The sequence below is a fragment of the Equus przewalskii genome, chromosome 11, assembly GCF_037783145.1.
Source record: "Equus przewalskii isolate Varuska chromosome 11, EquPr2, whole genome shotgun sequence".
Taxonomy (NCBI): domain Eukaryota; kingdom Metazoa; phylum Chordata; class Mammalia; order Perissodactyla; family Equidae; genus Equus; species Equus przewalskii.
Genome location: NC_091841.1, coordinates 33,552,567 through 33,573,356, shown reverse-complemented (window position 1 = coordinate 33,573,356; position 20,790 = coordinate 33,552,567). Strand labels below are relative to the sequence as shown.

Sequence of the window (20,790 nt, the reverse complement as noted above, 5' to 3'; positions counted from 1 at the left end):
GCAAGAGCCCTTCAGCCTGTCCCTGGTCGCTCACAGGGAGGGTCGGCTCCACTGCCCACACGGCCAGAGCAAATGGCCAGGTCAGGCGGCGGGTGGGCGACTGGACCAGGGCACCCGGGCACTCTGTGCTCAGGCCTGGATGGCAGGATGGGGTGGACAGGGTGGAGGGGGCAACACCGTCCAGGTGGGTGTGCCATGTATACTGTAAAGGGCTGTCCTCACCCTCGCCCAGGGGCCTCGGGGTCCTGAGACCCCAGGCAGCCCCTTCCCCTTCCTGGGCCTCAGCCCCACTGTGCCAAGGGGCAGGGCTGGCCTCGAGGGATGGCCCAGCCACTGAGTACGTAAGCCCAGATCCGGGACCCAGAACCCGGGCCTGAGCCGGTGGCGCAGGTGCCTGTATGCTGCCACCTTGTGGCGGCCACATCCCGGAGCTGGAAGGTTGCTGCCGCCGGCCCCACCCCAGCCCAGACATGGTTATTGTGACTGAGACAGCTTGAGGTGGAAGCAGGGGGGCATCTAATTCCAGGAGCTGGGGCAGAGCAGATTGCCCACTCAGAGTTGGGGACATGAGGCCAGCTTCCTGTGTCCTTGCCACTGATCTCCAGCACGCCACCCGCCCCGGGCCTCATTTCCCTTTGTGGTACAGGCAGGAGGACAGTGAGCCCATCCTACCTTGCTGTCACAGAGGACACCTGCTTGGGCATCCACCCCCTGCCCAGTGTCCATCCACAGATGTCCCCCTGTGGCCAGCACTGTCCAGCCTGCCAGCGCCCCTCCTTGCCAGTGTCTAGCCCAGGCCGACGTCCCAGCAATGACCAGGGTCAGCTGGCTGGCGCCTGGCCCTGTTGGCTTGTCTGCTCTGGGTGCCCCCTACCCACACCGGGTTTGGGGAGCTTAGGATCCCCTGGACATTCCTGTTCGGGACACAGCCTGGCCCTGGGACTGACCACAGGCTTCCCTGTCCCCGCCCCTCTCTGCTCCCTGCACTGTCCTGTCCAAGCAGTGAGCCCCCACCACATCCCACCCTGCCCTGGACTGCCTCCAGACCCCTGGCCACCTCCTCAGAGTGAGGGGCCAGCCCTGCCCACCCTCCTGGTGCTCCCGGGGGGCCGGGGATCAGCCTGAGGCCAGCGTGTTGCTGGGAGCGTCTGGGGGCTCTTCTGGGGCCTTCAAGGAAGATGAGATGGGCTTTAGGAAGGTGGATGTTCTCAGGGCGGTGGTGGGGGTGGCAGGGCAGGAGAGGGGAGTGACAGACTCCTAGGGCCACGTCCACCACTCTGCAGGGGGATTGGTCTCCTGTGAGCCTGCCTGTGCACACACACAAGCACACACGCACACATGCACACAGTAAGCTTGGCGTCAGTGTGATGGCCAAGTCTGGGAGCTCCGTGGAGGGAGATGGAGCTGACCCAAGAAAGTGCAGCCCTCTCGTGACTGACGTGGTCAGCTGGGTGGTAAATGCATCCTGAAGCTCTGGGCTGGTCCACTGTCCCTCGTCCACTCGTTCACTCCCTCCCTCTGTCCGCCCCAATGGGTGGATGCTCTCCCACCAGCAGACGGAGGCAGCAGGTGGCCCTCCCTGGGCTGCCAAGTGTGCAGTGGCCAGCCTACAGCGTGAGCCTTCGGTGCCTGGGTCTGCCCCGGGCCTGTTCCTGGTTTTACGGACAAGGTTAAAAATCACACAGGGTCCACAAGTTGCGAAATGCTCCAAGTGTATTTGTGAAACTGGCCCAGGGCCCAGGTAGCAGAGGCTCCTCCTCCTGGCGGCCGGCCGAGCAGCCAATCACCACGTCCGAGTGACCATCATTGATAAGACCGTCATGTGATGCTTATGTCTGGGAAGAGCAGCCTGGATCCACGGCTGGAGGAGCCCTGCCTGCCCGGCTAGTCCCGAGCAGGTGGCTTCAGGCCGGTCAGGGCCACCACACGTCCAGGGCCAGCTGAACCCTGGAGAGGGTAGAGGTGGGTGGACGGTGCATCCTAGACTCGGGTCACTTGGGCCAGGGCTCAGGTTCCGCTGGCCTTGGAAGCTGAGACCACAGGGAGTAAAGGACACTCTTGTCGGTCAGTCCAGGAGGGAGGCCACCCTGGGACCCCAAGGACAGGGCGCTGGGCAGGCTACTGGTGAGGCCCAGACCCCTGGGCCTCTCTTTTCCGGCGCCTGTGCTCTGTCTCCCGGCTCTGCTCGTCACCGATCTGCACAGGCCCCAGCTCCTCTGGGCCGCCACTGTGGGAGTTGCACCGCAGGCCCACGCAGCCGCACTCCTCCACCTCGGTGTAGCTGAAGGCCCGGCTGGAGCCGTCGGCGCAGTGCAGGGTCACGTTCCTCAGCGAAACCCGCAGCTCCTGGCAGCACCTGCATGTGCGCTCCACCCTGTTGGCTTCCAGGGAGTACCTGTGGGCAGGACCCGCTCAGCCGGGTGCCACGCCGGCCCCACACCCCGAGCAAACCCCACCGGGCCAGCTGCAGCCGCTAAGCTCTGGACGCCCGTGTCACAAAAACCTGTTCTCCAGGTACACTGACCAGCGTTTAACAACGGGCCCTCGTGTGCTAATGGCTGTGGTGTAAATGCTCCCACGGCCGATTCCAAGCCACCAGTGTGCCCCGACGGGCCACAGGGCCAGGGAGGGACGCACGGTGGGCTCTTGCTAGCCCGTGGGAGTCAGCTCCAGCAGGTCACCGTGGGAGACACTGAGTCCGGGGTCTCAGTAAACAGAAGAGCCTGATTCTAAACAGTCTGCGGACTCTGGCCCCAGCCCTGCAGCCCAGCCTCCTAATCCGGCTGCAGGCCCCTCGCAGTCATAATTACTGCTCCCTTCCTGTCCCTACCGGGTCCTGCCTCTCGTCTGCCCAGCACCATGAGCCCCCGGTGGCCGACTGAGCCACATTCCAACCACATCTTCTCTGAACCCTGCCCTGTGAGGGCCCTCTGGGGGTGAGGGGAGACAAGGGGCTGTGCCGGGCTGAGTGAGGGGCTCACGTACATGGAGGTGGTGTCCCCACAGTTGCCCTGGCAATAGGTGAGGCGCACGGGCCCCGAGGAGCTGCAGCCCTGCTGCCGGATGACCTGGTGCTTGTCGTAGACTGCGCAGGTCGATCCTGGGGAGGACACGGGAGGCAGCACAGGAGGTCAGGACCGGCTGGGCCTCCCCAGGCCTCCCGGGCCGGAATTGGTCACCCACCCCCGGCAGACACGCCCACTCACTGTTCTGGGGCTGGGGTTGGGGACAGGAGAGACAGCAGCCGTCCTCGCTCAGCCGAGCCTGGTCCTGTGCCGACAAAGGGGTGCCGTTAGTGCTGGGGAGGCCTCTCAGCAGACCACCCAGAAATGGGCGGACGGGGAGGCTGGGCCAGGCTCAGGCAGGAGCGGACAGCACCCCATGCAGGAGGGCGGTGCCCCTGCCAGTACTGCATGGGGGGCTCCCTACTCCTGCCTTGGGGCTCAGGCGCCTGTCGGCCCATGCTGGGCAAGGTGGGGCAGGGGGTTCCCAGAACTCACCAAGGGACAGCTGAGTTGAGGGCATGCCTTCCTCATGGTCACCACCACGAGCCCATCCCGGTGCTTCTCACACTCGTATGTCACACAGCGGTTCCCAGGGTCTGACCAGGACTTGCCAGGCTGCAAAGAGGCCCGACCAGCATGGTGAGTGTCTCTCCCCAAGGCACCTCCCTCCAGTAGGGTGGGCACCGCCTCTGTCTGTCTGTCCTCCCAGCCTGTGGGCTTCCAGAAAGTCCCCCTGGCCTCAGCCAGGCGCATGCCCTGCAATGACAGCTGCCCAGGGGCCCGAATGCCAGGACCCTGCCTACTCAGCATCCCGCTGTCACTGTGCACCTCACAGGCTCTCCATTCGTATGGGGCTCGGCCCTGAGCCCTGGCCTCCCTGGAACTCCTGGGAGGGGGGTCTAGGGGCCTCGCCTCCAGCCTGAATGGATCCCATGGGCCGCCCCACCCAGGACTCACTCCAAGGCCCTGAGGCCCCCCAGGCCGCCCCTGGCAGCCACGACTCACGTAGAAGAGGTGGGCTGAGCTGTCGCTCGTGTTCATGACGCAGGCCATCTGCACGCACTCACCGCAGCATTGCCCGCTTCGCGCCTGGTACTCGAAGCCCTGGAGGGGAGGGGTGGACATGCGGCCTGAGCCCCAGCTGGTGCTGCTGAGGGGGTGCGGGGTCATGGGGGGCACTCACCACGGGGCAGTAGGTGTTGCAGATCTGGGTCTCACAGCTGATCACGAACGTGTCCGACTCGGGGCCGCCGGTCACCTCGCACCTGCATGTTTCGCACAGGGTCGAGGAGACCACCGCACCGGGCTGTGGAGAATCAGCACGGGCAGCCTTAGTGAACTGGGGCGGGCCCGGGGCCCCTGCCTTCCTGGACATCCCCTCTAGGCCTGGGCCCCACCGGGCCAACCTGTCCCCCCAGGGTGACCCTCGGTGGCACCTCCTGGCAGAAGTCCCCGTCTCGAGGGCAGAGCCTCAAGGCTGGGCCTCCATGGAGGTCACATGCTCTAGAGGGCCCGGCTGGGAGAAACCGAGGCTGGGAGGCCTCATCACATCAGCACCTGAGTTTGGTCCCAGAGAGCCCACGGCTGCTCCAGAGTCGCCCCCAGCCCACAGGGCCCTGGCGCTGCCAGCAGACCCAGTCTGGGGAACAGCTGCAGGAGTGGGGGATGCTCAGTTTCCTATGTGCCCCGGGGGTCCTAGCCTCCGGCTGGTTCCTACCTGATACAAGGTGCCGTTGACACTGCAGACAGTCCAGCCTGTTCAGGAGACATGTAGGCCTGTCTTGTCACGAGACTCGCCCTCGACGTGCCGCACCCCCACCCCACCCTCACCTCCTCCAGCCCCCCCAACCCTGCCCAGCCCCACTCCCGCCACCGCCAGCCTCCTGAGCACATAGGTGCCCACGCGTGTCACCAGAGTGTCCCAGCCCAGGGCCACAGGCCAGTGGTGGGTGAGCCACGGCTCCTTTTGGTGTCATCCCCGAGCCACAGCGAACCCCGAGTGAGGCTGGGTGCCCAGCCTGCGGCGTGCACATGCGGCCTGGAGATGGTGGGGACCGGCCTGGTGCCATCCGGGCAGTGGGGCTGGGACACTCACTGCAGTTTTGTTTTGGGCAACAGGACCCCTCCTCGTACGCCAGGGTCAGGCGGGAGCCTTTGGGACAGTCCAAGGGCGCGGGGCAGGAGCTGGTGTTGCAGGCTGTGGTGGGCAGGAAGGGGACACTCAGGAGACCTGCATCCCGCTCTGTGCACGTTCTTCTCCCCCCAAACCCCTGGCATGAGTGTCACCCCCAGGGGTCTCCAGGAATGCTGACTGCCCAGGGGGCCATTGGTGGGCTCTCCATGGGGGTGTGAGCCACCCTGGGGGCAAGACTTCCGGTCAGCCTAGGTGAGGAGCCCCCTGCCCTCCCTGGCACACATACTCCCAGAGCATGCCTGCTGGGGTCAGCAGATGAAGCCACAGTGGAGAGGTGCTGCCCCATCCTCCTTGGCTGCGCCCCCCCCCCCCAGGTGCCACCACATGGGACCCTCCGGGGCAAAGCCGGCCAGCCGTGGGTCAGTGCATGTGTGACCCCTGCAGGCATGGGGGCAGCAGCTGTCCCCCACCAAGCCCGAGGCTCACCACAGCTGTACTGGGGACAGCACTGGCCGGCCTGTGGGGCCGCAGCCACAGGCACGAAGCCAGGTTCGGGGCAGTGGGGCAGTGGGCAAGACTGTCTGCGGCAGCTCATCTTCCACGTGCTCCCATCACAGGTGCACTCCTGGCAGTCGATGCTGACATTGTGGCCGGGCTGCAAGGGGAGGCACACATGAGCCCCCGCCGTGGGCCACCTGCCTGCCTCAGGGGCAACTGCAGCTGGCAGGGGGAGTGGGAAGCCACGGCCGAGGGCCCAGGGGAGCCCGAGGGAGGGGGCTTCAAGGTGACAGGTAGTGGCTGAGGCCCATGGGGGCCGGGAGACGGGGTGAGAGGGGCTGTGCAGGTGACCGGCCTCTCCCTGCAGCCTCCACCTTCATAATGTCCGAGCAGAGGAAGGGGGCAGCACAGTGGAGGACAGCCTGTGCCCACACATTCCTCCAGGGCCGAAGGCACATGCCCATGGAAGCCTCCGGAGTCTTGCTGGGGAGGCCTTGTCCCCTCCCAGCCTACCCTGAGCCTCTGGCACTGAACTGAAGCCCCCGGCCCCCTGAGCAGGCCACACTCACCTCCACAGGCTCCCCATGGGGCCCCTGGCATCCTGCAGGGAGAGAGACGGAGGTCACTGCTGGGCAGCCACAGCTCCCAGCCCCTCGGGGGCCTGACCTGTGTCGGGGGCTGGGGTGGATCCCGAGTCTGACGCCCCAAGAGGGGCCGTGCATCCTGGCACACGGGTGGAAGGTGCACCCTCCAGCCCCAAGCCCACCCGTGGCACATACTCGGGCAGCCTGTGGGTACGCAGACATCAACGCTTGTGCTGAAAAGCATCATGTCCTCTGGGCAGAAGCAGCCTTCTGTGATGGGTCCAGCTTCCTGGAGGGCCCTGTGGGAAGCAAAGGGTTGGCCTGGCCCCTGTGCCCTGCAGGGTGGGGAGGGGCCAGCTGGGGGGCCCCTGAGGGCTCTAGGGGGTACAGGAGGGTGGGGCAGGTGCATACATGAGGCTGATGTGGTCGTCCCCGTGGCAGTGGGGGGGATTGGACGGGCCGCAGGGCCGGTACACTTTGTGGGGAGGGCAGGTGAAGGCTGTGTGAGAGAGAAGCCATGTGTGAGGCCAGGGGCACCAGCTCCACACCCCCTCCAAGCCCCAGGCACCTGCCGATTGCTGGGGGCTCTGGCCTGGGAGCTGGGCCCCTCAAGCTCCATTCTTCCATGTGCCCCTGCAGAGCTCTGCCTGTTGGAGCCATGAACGCCACCCCTGCACCCAGGCCTGGAAGTCCCTCCTTTCTCTCCGGGAACCAAATGCACTCTGCCCTGGAGTCAGCCCACCTCCTCCCTCAGGAAGCCCACCCTGACTGCCTGAGCCCACCCTCTCAACGTCTGCCCGGCACGTCTGTGCCCTCGCCACATGCCCACTGCCCCTGCCTGGTGGGGTGGGGGTGTCCTGAGGCCAAGGCTGGGGCAGACACTCACAGCATGTGTGGTTGGTCCGGCCCCTCCAGTCAATGCACACGCCCTGCGAGGCACAGAGCGCAGCATACAGCTCCAGGCCGGAGCACACCACGTCCAAGTCGGTCACGTGGCACTGGTCAAACACACAGCCTTGGTAGAATGGCCCTGGGGAGATCATGGAGTGGCACGGCTCGAAGACCCTGTGGGACAGAGATGCACAGGTCATGGGACAGCTTCGGGCCAGGGCTGCTGGGCACTGAACATTCCCCCACTTTCCCGAGGAGTGAAGTCACTGAGCCCCCCAGAGTGCTGAGTGACCCCAGCCTTGGGACCATCTGTGTGTGCCAGGGAGGGTGTCCAGCTGCAGCATGGCTGTTTCTTTCTCAAACTCTCCACTGGACCACCCCTCTGGCCTGCAAACGCGGGTGCTGCCCGGTAATGACTGATGGCCAGACTCACAGTGTGCTGGGTGGCAGAGCCTCAGAGGCTGACCTGCCCGGTCAGCCCAGCCTGCGCCCTGCACCTGGCCTTCCACCAGTGATGACTCTGCAGGCCCACTTCTTCCCACCAGCCCCCAAAGGGTAGGGTTGTCCCCGCCACCACCAGGCCCTCCAGAATCTTACTCGCTCAGAATCAGCTGGCAGATTGGCGAAGGTGGGCAAGAGGCAGGCGAGGGCGTGGGCGTGGGCCCGGCAGTGGGCGTCGGGGGAGGCCCATGGCAGGACGGCTGGTCGGGGTTTGTCACCTTCCAGTGGCCTGCCATCTCGGAGCAAGAGGCCACCACCGCCCCCCCAGGCAGGCGGCACTCCTCCTTCGGGTCATTGGTGCAGGTGCCTGGGCCAGGGAGGCAGGAGTCAGGCCAGCTGGGGACAACTGGAGCCACCCCCACCCTCTTGCAGGGCACAGTGTCCCCTGAGCTGGCTGTCAGGCCAATGCCTTGGGCAACACCCGATGGATTGGCTGAGGGACCTGCCCAGACCCCTGACCTATTTGTGCTTTCCTTTCTCCCCAAGAAGCCAGACTCTGGGGCCGTCCCATGGAGGACAGACAGGTGCAGGCCTCAGGCCTGGAGCAGGTGGCCAGCCCCCTGTGCCGTGCTGCCCGGAAGGCTCTTGGTGCAGGAGGAAAGCAGAGACACCCGCAGGCTCCGTGCCATGCAGGTGGCCTCACCCCCCCACCGAGAATGCGTTCCCCCCGGGCCTTGCTCAAGGCCGACCCTTCTCACACTGGACACTCTCAGCAACATTTAATGATCAGGGAAAGGGCTGGGTGTCAAGAGAGCTGAGGCAGGGGCCGGAGCGGGGGGCCGGGACAGGGGGCTCACCACACTGCCCCTCCGTGTTGTTTGCGAACTTGCTGAAGGGCACCTCCACCGAGAAGATGAGGCCGGAGAACATGACCTGGACGCCGATCTCGGGGATGGTCACGTACATCTTGATACCAATCTGAGAGACGTCGATGCCATCTTTCTGGAAGCCGGGGCTGACCACTTTACCATTGAAGATGATCTGGACACCAGGACACAGCCGAGGGGAAGACAGAGTGAGGGCAGGAGGTCAGCCCCGCTCGCCCCCCACCGCTGCCCACCCCGCACACGTAGGAGCTGCTGGGCGGGCGTCCCCACCTCATTGGTCATCACTCCCCGGACTGGCTTGCGGGTCATCATGACACGGTCCTGCCGGTACTCGACGATGATGGACTGCGGGCAGGACAGCCCGTCCTCGGCGTCGCAGAAGTAGTTGTCGATGAGCACGCGGAAGTGGCCGTACACAGGTACGATCTGCTGCACCAGCACGTACGTGCAGTTGTCCAGGAAAGTGTAGTAGGTCCCGTCGAAGGTGATGTAGTGTGGGTCGCCCCAGCCGCTGCACACACCTGCAGGTGCCAGGAGCTGCTTTACACGTGGCCTCCCCCCGACCCCCAACCCGGGTGATCTGTGCCGGTCACCTCGGGCAGCAGTGGAGGCTGCAGGGGACCCACATTCCCAGCACTGGCCAGAGCTCTACCCATTAGGTGCTTGGTGAGGCCTGAGTGGCGGGGCTGGACCCCTCCACTTCTCCTGCCTGGCACAGCTGGGCCTCATGGGCTGGCTCAGGATCCCACTCCACACCCTGCTGAGCACCACCCGTCCCCTGCCTAGCTGTTGGGAAGTCTTTCCTGGTGTCCAACTCAGTTCTGTCCTGCCTGAGCACAGCCCCTCCCGGCCCCACCGCCTGGCCTGGCTCGTGGCTCACATTGGCACTCGTAGTGTGGGCAGCAGCTGTCCTGGTCAACCACCTGCACGGCGGGGTAGCCATTGGCACAGGTGGGTTCCTGCACCGTGGGGCACTGGCGCGGCTGCAGAGTGATGATGTTGTGGCCCTCGCAGGTGGCCTGAGAGCAGTTGGGCATGTTCCAGGTCTCGCCTTTCTGTGGAAGCAGAAGCAGCTGCAGGGCCCCCCCGCCAGGCACCGACCCCCAGACCCCCCTGCAGCTCATGGGCCTGGTGATGCCTGTGGTCTCCCCGGAGCAAGGTGGGCAAGGGACCCAGACTGGGGCTGTTCCCTGGGGCCCGGCATTCACGCCAGGCCTCCTCCGCCCCCACGCCCACCCAGGGCTGGCTGGCCAGGGGATGTCTCTGAGTGTGAAGACGGTGCCCCCTCTTGGCACATTCCCACCCTGTCCCCCACAATGGGGCTCCCAGTCTCCACGCCCAGGCCTCTACCCTGTCCCCCACACCCTCCCTGGCTGTCTGGCCCCATCCAGAGCACCGACCCCTGCTCTGGCCCCGGGTCATACATAACCAGTAGAGTGTCAACCTCAGGCCCCACACTCCTGGCTCCCCGGTGGGTCCCCCATCCAGAAGTCCTGGATGACCAGACTCGCTACTTCCCAATGGTCAGCCTGCATGGGCCAGGGGTCACCGACTTTCATGCCACTTGAAGTCACATAACTGGAAAACCTCTGGGGGTCTCTGCCCTAGTCCCGGAGAGGCCCGAGAAGGGCGGGAAGGGGGAGGTTACCATTCTTGGGGGGGATATGTTTGAGCATCCATGGTGAGTGACAGGCACAGGGCCCGAAGGGGACGACGCAGGCGAGGAGGTGGCCGGGGCGGGAGGTGGCGTGCTGGTGGGGCAGGTTTCGTCACTCCGCCTGACCACGTGGCAGTCCAGGCTGCACACCGCGTAATAGCAGTGGCCGGCGAGGTCGATCTGTTGGTAAATGATGGATCCTAGAAGACGAAAGGACAGGCAGGCGTCAGTGGAGTCATGCTGGACGAGGCATCACGGGAAGCAGCTCTGGCCAGGCGGGCAGTCCACCCAGGGGCTGATCTGAAAGGTGGGATTCCTGCCCAGATGCAAATGGAACAAATGCTCAAAGAGAGCTTATTGTCACTCCCTAGAAAACCTCCAGCCCTGTCACAGAGACGACCCACTCCTTCACACTGTGGCTTTTTCTGGATGGGACACCAGGGAACAGACTCAGCACACAGCACACACTACAAGGAAGACGAACATACCTGCTGGGTAGAGCTTGTGGGACACACTGCAATAGCAGGTCGAGGGGGAGGGCAGTGGGGAGCTGAGTGACTTCACGGTAGATACCAAAGAGGTGGGTTCTGAAGGAGGCGAGTGACGAATAGATGAAGTGACATGGGGGCTCACAGAGGATCCACTGATTTCCTGCTCAGTTCTTGGGCTGGGACCAAGCACAGAGGTGGTGCTGGGTCTCGGCACAGGGGTTCTGCTGGTTTTCGGCACGGAGGTTGTCCTGCTGGTGGCCACGTGGGAGGTCGCCTCGGGGCTGGAGCTGCTCACCCTGGAGGTGCTGGGCACGGGGACAGGTGTCGGGGGCGGGCAGCCTTCGCGGGGCTCGCAGCACAGCACGCGGATCTCGTAGTTGAGGCACGTGCTGCCGTGGCCCTCCTGGTCCCGGTTCCGGCACACCAGGCCCACGTCGGGGTCGCACTGCACCACCTGGCCCAGCTGCTCGATGCTGACCTCGGGGTGGCTCTCGGCCCGGCACTCCAGGTGCGTGATGTACTCAGGCCGGGTGCAGAGCTCCTCCCCGCTGCGGAGGATGTTGCTGTAGGTCTCAGAGTCGCCGCCGTGGGGCCCGGGGGACGGGAATTCCACGTCGAACCACTTGGTCCACTTGCACTGTGGCTGGCATCGGCTGGTCGCAGGTGGGCTGTGGCTCGTCTCCGGGCCACCAACGGACGTGGTGCTGCTGGCAGGAGCTGGGCTTGTGCCGGCTCTGTGCCCGGAGGTCGGGCTGCTTCCCGGCACGGAGGTTGTGCTGGTTCTCAGCTCCGTGCTTGGGCTGCTTCCAGGTGCCGTGGCCTTGCTGGGTCTTGGCACAGAGGTTCTGCTGGTTTTCTGCACAGGGGTCGGGCTGGTCCCCGGCGCGGAGGTTGTGCTGGTTCTCACCTCCGTCTTTGTGCTAGTTTCCGGCACGGACGTCGGTCTGGGTCCTGGCGCGGAGGTGGTGCTGGGTCTCGGCACAGGGGTTCTGCTGGTTTTCGGCACGGAGGTTGTCCTGCTGGTGGCCACGTGGGAGGTCGCCTCGGGGCTGGAGCTGCTCACCCTGGAGGTGCTGGGCACGGGGACAGGTGTCGGGGGCGGGCAGCCTTCGCGGGGCTCGCAGCACAGCACGCGGATCTCGTAGTTGAGGCACGTGCTGCCGTGGCCCTCCTGGTCCCGGTTCCGGCACACCAGGCCCACGTCGGGGTCGCACTGCACCACCTGGCCCAGCTGCTCGATGCTGACCTCGGGGTGGCTCTCGGCCCGGCACTCCAGGTGCGTGATGTACTCAGGCCGGGTGCAGAGCTCCTCCCCGCTGCGGAGGATGTTGCTGTAGGTCTCAGAGTCGCCGCCGTGGGGCCCGGGGGACGGGAATTCCACGTCGAACCACTTGGTCCACTTGCACTGTGGCTGGCATCGGCTGGTCGCAGGTGGGCTGTGGCTCGTCTCCGGGCCACCAACGGACGTGGTGCTGCTGGCAGGAGCTGGGCTTGTGCCGGCTCTGTGCCCGGAGGTCGGGCTGCTTCCCGGCACGGAGGTTGTGCTGGTTCTCAGCTCCGTGCTTGGGCTGCTTCCAGGTGCCGTGGCCTTGCTGGGTCTTGGCACAGAGGTTCTGCTGGTTTTCTGCACAGGGGTCGGGCTGGTCCCCGGCGCGGAGGTTGTGCTGGTTCTCACCTCCGTCTTTGTGCTAGTTTCCGGCACGGACGTCGGTCTGGGTCCTGGCGCGGAGGTGGTGCTGGGTCTCGGCACAGGGGTTCTGCTGGTTTTCGGCACGGAGGTTGTCCTGCTGGTGGCCACGTGGGAGGTCGCCTCGGGGCTGGAGCTGCTCACCCTGGAGGTGCTGGGCACGGGGACAGGTGTCGGGGGCGGGCAGCCTTCGCGGGGCTCGCAGCACAGCACGCGGATCTCGTAGTTGAGGCACGTGCTGCCGTGGCCCTCCTGGTCCCGGTTCCGGCACACCAGGCCCACGTCGGGGTCGCACTGCACCACCTGGCCCAGCTGCTCGATGCTGACCTCGGGGTGGCTCTCGGCCCGGCACTCCAGGTGCGTGATGTACTCAGGCCGGGTGCAGATCTCCTCCCCGCTGCGGAGGATGTTGCTGTAGGTCTCAGAGTCGCCGCCGTGGGGCCCGGGGGACGGGAATTCCACGTCGAACCACTTGGTCCACTTGCACTGTGGCTGGCATCGGCTGGTCGCAGGTGGGCTGTGGCTCGTCTCCGGGCCACCAACGGACGTGGTGCTGCTGGCAGGAGCTGGGCTTGTGCCGGCTCTGTGCCCGGAGGTCGGGCTGCTTCCCGGCACGGAGGTTGTGCTGGTTCTCAGCTCCGTGCTTGGGCTGCTTCCAGGTGCCGTGGCCTTGCTGGGTCTTGGCACAGAGGTTCTGCTGGTTTTCTGCACAGGGGTCGGGCTGGTCCCCGGCGCGGAGGTTGTGCTGGTTCTCACCTCCGTCTTTGTGCTAGTTTCCGGCACGGACGTCGGTCTGGGTCCTGGCGCGGAGGTGGTGCTGGGTCTCGGCACAGGGGTTCTGCTGGTTTTCGGCACGGAGGTTGTCCTGCTGGTGGCCACGTGGGAGGTCGCCTCGGGGCTGGAGCTGCTCACCCTGGAGGTGCTGGGCACGGGGACAGGTGTCGGGGGCGGGCAGCCTTCGCGGGGCTCGCAGCACAGCACGCGGATCTCGTAGTTGAGGCACGTGCTGCCGTGGCCCTCCTGGTCCCGGTTCCGGCACACCAGGCCCACGTCGGGGTCGCACTGCACCACCTGGCCCAGCTGCTCGATGCTGACCTCGGGGTGGCTCTCGGCCCGGCACTCCAGGTGCGTGATGTACTCAGGCCGGGTGCAGAGCTCCTCCCCGCTGCGGAGGATGTTGCTGTAGGTCTCAGAGTCGCCGCCGTGGGGCCCGGGGGACGGGAATTCCACGTCGAACCACTTGGTCCACTTGCACTGTGGCTGGCATCGGCTGGTCGCAGGTGGGCTGTGGCTCGTCTCCGGGCCACCAACGGACGTGGTGCTGCTGGCAGGAGCTGGGCTTGTGCCGGCTCTGTGCCCGGAGGTCGGGCTGCTTCCCGGCACGGAGGTTGTGCTGGTTCTCAGCTCCGTGCTTGGGCTGCTTCCAGGTGCCGTGGCCTTGCTGGGTCTTGGCACAGAGGTTCTGCTGGTTTTCTGCACAGGGGTCGGGCTGGTCCCCGGCGCGGAGGTTGTGCTGGTTCTCACCTCCGTCTTTGTGCTAGTTTCCGGCACGGACGTCGGTCTGGGTCCTGGCGCGGAGGTGGTGCTGGGTCTCGGCACAGGGGTTCTGCTGGTTTTCGGCACGGAGGTTGTCCTGCTGGTGGCCACGTGGGAGGTCGCCTCGGGGCTGGAGCTGCTCACCCTGGAGGTGCTGGGCACGGGGACAGGTGTCGGGGGCGGGCAGCCTTCGCGGGGCTCGCAGCACAGCACGCGGATCTCGTAGTTGAGGCACGTGCTGCCGTGGCCCTCCTGGTCCCGGTTCCGGCACACCAGGCCCACGTCGGGGTCGCACTGCACCACCTGGCCCAGCTGCTCGATGCTGACCTCGGGGTGGCTCTCGGCCCGGCACTCCAGGTGCGTGATGTACTCAGGCCGGGTGCAGAGCTCCTCCCCGCTGCGGAGGATGTTGCTGTAGGTCTCAGAGTCGCCGCCGTGGGGCCCGGGGGACGGGAATTCCACGTCGAACCACTTGGTCCACTTGCACTGTGGCTGGCATCGGCTGGTCGCAGGTGGGCTGTGGCTCGTCTCCGGGCCACCAACGGACGTGGTGCTGCTGGCAGGAGCTGGGCTTGTGCCGGCTCTGTGCCCGGAGGTCGGGCTGCTTCCCGGCACGGAGGTTGTGCTGGTTCTCAGCTCCGTGCTTGGGCTGCTTCCAGGTGCCGTGGCCTTGCTGGGTCTTGGCACAGAGGTTCTGCTGGTTTTCTGCACAGGGGTCGGGCTGGTCCCCGGCGCGGAGGTTGTGCTGGTTCTCACCTCCGTCTTTGTGCTAGTTTCCGGCACGGACGTCGGTCTGGGTCCTGGCGCGGAGGTGGTGCTGGGTCTCGGCACAGGGGTTCTGCTGGTTTTCGGCACGGAGGTTGTCCTGCTGGTGGCCACGTGGGAGGTCGCCTCGGGGCTGGAGCTGCTCACCCTGGAGGTGCTGGGCACGGGGACAGGTGTCGGGGGCGGGCAGCCTTCGCGGGGCTCGCAGCACAGCACGCGGATCTCGTAGTTGAGGCACGTGCTGCCGTGGCCCTCCTGGTCCCGGTTCCGGCACACCAGGCCCACGTCGGGGTCGCACTGCACCACCTGGCCCAGCTGCTCGATGCTGACCTCGGGGTGGCTCTCGGCCCGGCACTCCAGGTGCGTGATGTACTCAGGCCGGGTGCAGAGCTCCTCCCCGCTGCGGAGGATGTTGCTGTAGGTCTCAGAGTCGCCGCCGTGGGGCCCGGGGGACGGGAATTCCACGTCGAACCACTTGGTCCACTTGCACTGTGGCTGGCATCGGCTGGTCGCAGGTGGGCTGTGGCTCGTCTCCGGGCCACCAACGGACGTGGTGCTGCTGGCAGGAGCTGGGCTTGTGCCGGCTCTGTGCCCGGAGGTCGGGCTGCTTCCCGGCACGGAGGTTGTGCTGGTTCTCAGCTCCGTGCTTGGGCTGCTTCCAGGTGCCGTGGCCTTGCTGGGTCTTGGCACAGAGGTTCTGCTGGTTTTCTGCACAGGGGTCGGGCTGGTCCCCGGCGCGGAGGTTGTGCTGGTTCTCACCTCCGTCTTTGTGCTAGTTTCCGGCACGGACGTCGGTCTGGGTCCTGGCGCGGAGGTGGTGCTGGGTCTCGGCACAGGGGTTCTGCTGGTTTTCGGCACGGAGGTTGTCCTGCTGGTGGCCACGTGGGAGGTCGCCTCGGGGCTGGAGCTGCTCACCCTGGAGGTGCTGGGCACGGGGACAGGTGTCGGGGGCGGGCAGCCTTCGCGGGGCTCGCAGCACAGCACGCGGATCTCGTAGTTGAGGCACGTGCTGCCGTGGCCCTCCTGGTCCCGGTTCCGGCACACCAGGCCCACGTCGGGGTCGCACTGCACCACCTGGCCCAGCTGCTCGATGCTGACCTCGGGGTGGCTCTCGGCCCGGCACTCCAGGTGCGTGATGTACTCAGGCCGGGTGCAGAGCTCCTCCCCGCTGCGGAGGATGTTGCTGTAGGTCTCAGAGTCGCCGCCGTGGGGCCCGGGGGACGGGAATTCCACGTCGAACCACTTGGTCCACTTGCACTGTGGCTGGCATCGGCTGGTCGCAGGTGGGCTGTGGCTCGTCTCCGGGCCACCAACGGACGTGGTGCTGCTGGCAGGAGCTGGGCTTGTGCCGGCTCTGTGCCCGGAGGTCGGGCTGCTTCCCGGCACGGAGGTTGTGCTGGTTCTCAGCTCCGTGCTTGGGCTGCTTCCAGGTGCCGTGGCCTTGCTGGGTCTTGGCACAGAGGTTCTGCTGGTTTTCTGCACAGGGGTCGGGCTGGTCCCCGGCGCGGAGGTTGTGCTGGTTCTCACCTCCGTCTTTGTGCTAGTTTCCGGCACGGACGTCGGTCTGGGTCCTGGCGCGGAGGTGGTGCTGGGTCTCGGCACAGGGGTTCTGCTGGTTTTCGGCACGGAGGTTGTCCTGCTGGTGGCCACGTGGGAGGTCGCCTCGGGGCTGGAGCTGCTCACCCTGGAGGTGCTGGGCACGGGGACAGGTGTCGGGGGCGGGCAGCCTTCGCGGGGCTCGCAGCACAGCACGCGGATCTCGTAGTTGAGGCACGTGCTGCCGTGGCCCTCCTGGTCCCGGTTCCGGCACACCAGGCCCACGTCGGGGTCGCACTGCACCACCTGGCCCAGCTGCTCGATGCTGACCTCGGGGTGGCTCTCGGCCCGGCACTCCAGGTGCGTGATGTACTCAGGCCGGGTGCAGAGCTCCTCCCCGCTGCGGAGGATGTTGCTGTAGGTCTCAGAGTCGCCGCCGTGGGGCCCGGGGGACGGGAATTCCACGTCGAACCACTTGGTCCACTTGCACTGTGGCTGGCATCGGCTGGTCGCAGGTGGGCTGTGGCTCGTCTCCGGGCCACCAACGGACGTGGTGCTGCTGGCAGGAGCTGGGCTTGTGCCGGCTCTGTGCCCGGAGGTCGGGCTGCTTCCCGGCACGGAGGTTGTGCTGGTTCTCAGCTCCGTGCTTGGGCTGCTTCCAGGTGCCGTGGCCTTGCTGGGTCTTGGCACAGAGGTTCTGCTGGTTTTCTGCACAGGGGTCGGGCTGGTCCCCGGCGCGGAGGTTGTGCTGGTTCTCACCTCCGTCTTTGTGCTAGTTTCCGGCACGGACGTCGGTCTGGGTCCTGGCGCGGAGGTGGTGCTGGGTCTCGGCACAGGGGTTCTGCTGGTTTTCGGCACGGAGGTTGTCCTGCTGGTGGCCACGTGGGAGGTCGCCTCGGGGCTGGAGCTGCTCACCCTGGAGGTGCTGGGCACGGGGACAGGTGTCGGGGGCGGGCAGCCTTCGCGGGGCTCGCAGCACAGCACGCGGATCTCGTAGTTGAGGCACGTGCTGCCGTGGCCCTCCTGGTCCCGGTTCCGGCACACCAGGCCCACGTCGGGGTCGCACTGCACCACCTGGCCCAGCTGCTCGATGCTGACCTCGGGGTGGCTCTCGGCCCGGCACTCCAGGTGCGTGATGTACTCAGGCCGGGTGCAGATCTCCTCCCCGCTGCGGAGGATGTTGCTGTAGGTCTCAGAGTCGCCGCCGTGGGGCCCGGGGGACGGGAATTCCACGTCGAACCACTTGGTCCACTTGCACTGTGGCTGGCATCGGCTGGTCGCAGGTGGGCTGTGGCTCGTCTCCGGGCCACCAACGGACGTGGTGCTGCTGGCAGGAGCTGGGCTTGTGCCGGCTCTGTGCCCGGAGGTCGGGCTGCTTCCCGGCACGGAGGTTGTGCTGGTTCTCAGCTCCGTGCTTGGGCTGCTTCCAGGTGCCGTGGCCTTGCTGGGTCTTGGCACAGAGGTTCTGCTGGTTTTCTGCACAGGGGTCGGGCTGGTCCCCGGCGCGGAGGTTGTGCTGGTTCTCACCTCCGTCTTTGTGCTAGTTTCCGGCACGGACGTCGGTCTGGGTCCTGGCGCGGAGGTGGTGCTGGGTCTCGGCACAGGGGTTCTGCTGGTTTTCGGCACGGAGGTTGTCCTGCTGGTGGCCACGTGGGAGGTCGCCTCGGGGCTGGAGCTGCTCACCCTGGAGGTGCTGGGCACGGGGACAGGTGTCGGGGGCGGGCAGCCTTCGCGGGGCTCGCAGCACAGCACGCGGATCTCGTAGTTGAGGCACGTGCTGCCGTGGCCCTCCTGGTCCCGGTTCCGGCACACCAGGCCCACGTCGGGGTCGCACTGCACCACCTGGCCCAGCTGCTCGATGCTGACCTCGGGGTGGCTCTCGGCCCGGCACTCCAGGTGCGTGATGTACTCAGGCCGGGTGCAGATCTCCTCCCCGCTGCGGAGGATGTTGCTGTAGGTCTCAGAGTCGCCGCCGTGGGGCCCGGGGGACGGGAATTCCACGTCGAACCACTTGGTCCACTTGCACTGTGGCTGGCATCGGCTGGTCGCAGGTGGGCTGTGGCTCGTCTCCGGGCCACCAACGGACGTGGTGCTGCTGGCAGGAGCTGGGCTTGTGCCGGCTCTGTGCCCGGAGGTCGGGCTGCTTCCCGGCACGGAGGTTGTGCTGGTTCTCAGCTCCGTGCTTGGGCTGCTTCCAGGTGCCGTGGCCTTGCTGGGTCTTGGCACAGAGGTTCTGCTGGTTTTCTGCACAGGGGTCGGGCTGGTCCCCGGCGCGGAGGTTGTGCTGGTTCTCACCTCCGTCTTTGTGCTAGTTTCCGGCACGGACGTCGGTCTGGGTCCTGGCGCGGAGGTGGTGCTGGGTCTCGGCACAGGGGTTCTGCTGGTTTTCGGCACGGAGGTTGTCCTGCTGGTGGCCACGTGGGAGGTCGCCTCGGGGCTGGAGCTGCTCACCCTGGAGGTGCTGGGCACGGGGACAGGTGTCGGGGGCGGGCAGCCTTCGCGGGGCTCGCAGCACAGCACGCGGATCTCGTAGTTGAGGCACGTGCTGCCGTGGCCCTCCTGGTCCCGGTTCCGGCACACCAGGCCCACGTCGGGGTCGCACTGCACCACCTGGCCCAGCTGCTCGATGCTGACCTCGGGGTGGCTCTCGGCCCGGCACTCCAGGTGCGTGATGTACTCAGGCCGGGTGCAGATCTCCTCCCCGCTGCGGAGGATGTTGCTGTAGGTCTCAGAGTCGCCGCCGTGGGGCCCGGGGGACGGGAATTCCACGTCGAACCACTTGGTCCACTTGCACTGTGGCTGGCATTTTGTGGTTCCGAGAGTGGTCACCGTGGGTGTGCTGGCTATGACCCCACTTGTCCTCAGCCCTGTTCCTGAGCTTGTCCCTGTCTGTTTCGTGGAGACAAAGTGGGTTGCTGTGGTCCAGGGGCTTTCTGTTTTGACCCTGCTTTCTTGTGGGGTTGAGTGTGATCTCTCGCCTGTTGCTTGGGCAGTTGTGCTCTGTCTGCACGTATCCACCAGCTCGCAGCACTGGATCCGGATTTCGTAGTTGTAGCAGATTGGCGGCAGCTGGTTTTTATTCAGGCACAGCAGCCCCAACTTGTTGTCACAGATCACGTCCTGCCCCAGCTCCTCCAGCGGGGTGTCTGGGAACGCCTGTGCCCTGCACTCCACTTTGCTGGGCTTTTCACAGAATTTGTATCCTTTGGATCTCAAATTTTGAAAAGTGTCAAAATCTCCGCTGTTCCTGCCAGGCCCAGGGTAACTGTCGTCGATCCACCGAGTCCAGCTGCAGAACTCTTGTAAACAGGAGATGTGGGTGGGCTCCGGTGGGGTTGGCTTCCCTGGGACCTCCGAGGACCCCGGGGCTTTGGTAGACTCGGAGCTTGTGGCTGAAGCTGTTGTGGAAACTGACATTGGACTGGAGGTTGAGAGGGTTGTTTTCACAGTTATAGAGGTACGTGGGGCAGGTGTAGGGGTACCTGGGGCTGTTGTAGTGATACCTGGGGCAGGTGTAGAGGGACCTGGGGCAGGTGTTTTACCAGTGGTAGAGAGGGTGGTTGGGCCAGTTGTGGTAACAAGGGCTGGAGAAGCCGTGCTCCCTGTCGGCACAGAAGTGACCCTGCTCGTCCCTGGCGTGGGCCCAGTTTCAGTTGTCCTGGAGGTTGCAGGAGGGGTGGTCTGCGCTGCACCACCAGAGGTGGTGCAGGGCAGGGGGGAACAGCACAAGATTTTGATCTGGTAGTTGTCACAGAGCCCTGAAGCTTGGTCTTTGTTGTAACAGGTCAGCCCCACTGCTGGGCTGCACTCCACACGCTGCCCCAGGATTTGGAGTGGCACCTCGGGGGCAGCCTCGGCTCGGCACTCCACCGCCCTCGGCACCCGGCAAACCTGGTACCCATGGGCACGGAGGTTCTCCAGCGTGTCAAAGTCACCACTGTCGATGCCCCGTCCCGGACGGCTGATGTCCAGCCACGCCGACCACTGGCACTCCTCCCCACAGTCCGGGTGAGGCGAGGTGGAAGCTGTCGAGGGCGTGGGCCTGGGGGTCGTGCCCGTGGGGCTGGCTGGGGCACTGCTCGGAGTGCTCTCGGTGGGACTGGGGTACGTAACCGGCAGGCGTGTCGAGCTCACCACTGAGGGCAGAAGAGAAGACAGGAGGGCCCAATGTCAGAGGCCTGCACTCGCTCGGGATCCTCGAGGACCCCCCCCCCCACCCCCGTCGTCTCCTGTGCTTCCTCCTGTCCATCAGCAGCCTTGTGGGTCTCACCATGTCAGTCTGTCTGTCTGTCTCCACCCAAGAGGGGAGTGTGGGGAGAGCGGGCACCAAGCCAGCAGGAAGCCCAGCACGCAGCAGGTGCAGAGCACACAGCCACTGAGCAAGTGGGTGAACTGCTCTCGTTCAAAGGAAGCCTGCTCCCCAAGCAGGCTCTGAGCTGAACCATGGGGTCCCCAAAAGCCAGAGTTATGGGGCTCTTCCTTCTTGGGGGAAGCTCTGGAAAGGCCCTAAGATGCTTCCCTAAAAGAGGGAGAGGTCTTGGGGGTGCCTGGTGCTCAGTGCAATGGGGTGGGGGGCGGTGCAGTGAATGGGGTGGGGACCCCCAGGTGTGCTTTCGGTGGTCCTCCTCCCGGCCCGCCTCGCAGCCACCACCCCGGCTGGGAGCCCCAGCCCTGAAGT

General features: G+C 65.8%; 1 protein-coding gene across 1 annotated transcript in view; it reads right to left on the bottom strand.

The window, feature by feature from the left end:
- Positions 1-1,695: 1,695 nt before the first annotated feature.
- Positions 1,696-20,790, bottom strand: part of MUC5AC (mucin 5AC, oligomeric mucus/gel-forming) — a 34,507-nt gene continuing 15,412 nt past the window's right edge. Inside the window, exons 31-50 of the mRNA XM_070564543.1 lie at positions 19,739-20,248; positions 10,586-19,636; positions 10,089-10,297; positions 9,321-9,495; positions 8,711-8,961; positions 8,411-8,594; positions 7,710-7,920; positions 7,108-7,286; positions 6,633-6,720; positions 6,417-6,520; positions 6,207-6,238; positions 5,626-5,794; positions 5,101-5,202; positions 4,723-4,760; positions 4,189-4,311; positions 4,011-4,109; positions 3,501-3,620; positions 3,207-3,270; positions 2,986-3,100; positions 1,696-2,395 (exon numbers count right to left, since the gene is read on the bottom strand). Of these exons, the coding sequence (XP_070420644.1) occupies positions 2,119-2,395; positions 2,986-3,100; positions 3,207-3,270; positions 3,501-3,620; positions 4,011-4,109; positions 4,189-4,311; positions 4,723-4,760; positions 5,101-5,202; positions 5,626-5,794; positions 6,207-6,238; positions 6,417-6,520; positions 6,633-6,720; positions 7,108-7,286; positions 7,710-7,920; positions 8,411-8,594; positions 8,711-8,961; positions 9,321-9,495; positions 10,089-10,297; positions 10,586-19,636; positions 19,739-20,248 (12,101 nt within the window). The 3' untranslated portion in view covers positions 1,696-2,118. The remainder of the gene's footprint in view (positions 2,396-2,985; positions 3,101-3,206; positions 3,271-3,500; positions 3,621-4,010; positions 4,110-4,188; positions 4,312-4,722; positions 4,761-5,100; positions 5,203-5,625; positions 5,795-6,206; positions 6,239-6,416; positions 6,521-6,632; positions 6,721-7,107; positions 7,287-7,709; positions 7,921-8,410; positions 8,595-8,710; positions 8,962-9,320; positions 9,496-10,088; positions 10,298-10,585; positions 19,637-19,738; positions 20,249-20,790) is intronic.